The 1,863-nt window shown below is 22.1% G+C and overlaps 1 protein-coding gene across 1 annotated transcript; it reads right to left on the reverse strand.

Moving 5' to 3' along the window:
- Positions 1 to 257: 257 nt before the first annotated feature.
- Phum_PHUM354870 (uncharacterized protein) lies at positions 258 to 1,252 on the reverse strand (the record flags this gene model as incomplete). Its single annotated transcript, XM_002427899.1, has 3 exons — positions 258 to 458; positions 549 to 901; positions 1,063 to 1,252. 3 exons carry the CDS (start codon positions 1,250 to 1,252, stop codon positions 258 to 260), a joined length of 744 nt encoding a protein of 247 aa, XP_002427944.1.
- Positions 1,253 to 1,863: the final 611 nt, after the last annotated feature.

Below are 1,863 nucleotides of genomic sequence, written 5' to 3' on the forward strand. Positions count from 1 at the left end.
AAAATTTAATTTAGACAACCTTTAATTATTAAAATAGAAAACAAATTTTTAATTTATTCGTCTTGAGTAAAAACGAAAAAAAAAAAAAAAGTTTCGATTATTATTTTCTGTAGTTGTTATTAAAAATAATTAACAAAAAAACAAAATGATATTGAAAAAAACAAATTTATATTTTTCATATAATTTTTATTATTTATATAAAAAATTTACTATAGATTTTTTAAATGATTCAACATTTAATGAGTATATGTTAACGATTACTTATCACAAAAACCCAAACTAATAGCTTCATTATATGCCATTTCGGGATCCATTGAATTCCTTCTAATTCTTCTACCTACTGGCTCTAAATCATTGTAACATTTATCGAAAACTCTTAATACAATCATTAGAGCAACATCAAAATCAAGGTTTCTAGATAACATTAGAGATTGAGCTGCTTTCTTTTTAACACAATACTGAAACCAATTACATTTTTTAACCTTTTGTCGTGTAATTATAAATTTGGAATTCACACAGAAAAGGGGATTTATTTTGTTTTAACTAACCTGATGTGTATCTTTTATAGAAAATAGTGATGATCCTCCTAGGAAAAAACTACTCAAAAAACTACAATGTGCAATATTGGCAGCTCTAATTTCAGTACATGCTAAATGTTCCAAATTTTTTAGGTCCATTTCTTTTGTACAATGATCGTACATGTGAATTAGTTCGTGAACTAAAGTTACTTCAGGCATACGTCTTCCTTTCATTGTATTTTGACAAAGTACTATTTGATTAAATTCTTGATCGTAACCCCCCGTTACTAAAGTACTACATTCTTCGCATACTATATGCCTCCTTAAATTTACAGGACATCCAGCTTTTTTTAATGCTCCCATTAATAATTTTATTAAAGGATCTGTGAAATAAGATATTGGTAACATTAAAATAAAAAAGTGTAAAATCGATTCATCATTATTTTATAAAATATTTAGTTAAGGTTTTTTTTTTTTTATTAAAGAACTTATTATTATCAATTAGAATGCCGGCATATTAAAAATGAAAAAAAAAATCACTCACTATCATTAATAGCGCTTAAAACATTTTTTTCACACACTTTGCTACAATGAGATTTATACCGGTTGTCAAATGATAATTTGTACCAAAAACTATTTGTTTCTTTAGATCGTCTACTCGGGTACATATCAAATCCATATTTTCTAAAATAATCTTTATCTTTTTCATTCGAACCTTCTGAAGAATCGCTCATTTTAAATGATTAAAATCAAAAGTGAATGTAAAGCGCGCAGTGTTACCAACTTAAACATTATTTACAATTTTTTTTTTTTTTCTCTTAAAGTCCGTGATATCTATTTTCATTTCTTTTTAAATAAAATTAAATTTATTTGGTAATTTAGTTATTTTTATTAAATTAAAATTAAATTTAGATACATTTGAAAGATTCAAATTAAATTTTCAATTAGGAAACGGACAGGTAAAATGAAAAAATGATTATTTTTTCTTTAAAAAAAAAAATTAAAATTGTGATTTATTAACCCACAAATTTCATTTGATGAAAGTAAAATATTTAATAATTTTAATTTTAAAATAATAATAATCATAATTTTAACGGAAAAAAAATAATTTATTTTTCATGATAACATAATCTTTATTATTTATTTACAATAAATTTTATTAAAGTTGAGATTTCTAGTAAACCTATTACAAGTTTCAGTTTTCAGTTTTTTTTTTTTTTTAAATAATAAACAATTGAAAATAAATTTAATTTTTTTTTTTTTTATATATAAATACATGAAATAACAATAATTAAATAAATAAATATGTCTTTCTAATAAATAAATTAATAAATAAGTATTCTTT

Source organism: Pediculus humanus, genomic scaffold, assembly GCF_000006295.1.
Source record: "Pediculus humanus corporis 1103172107768 genomic scaffold, whole genome shotgun sequence".
Lineage (NCBI taxonomy): Eukaryota > Metazoa > Arthropoda > Insecta > Psocodea > Pediculidae > Pediculus > Pediculus humanus.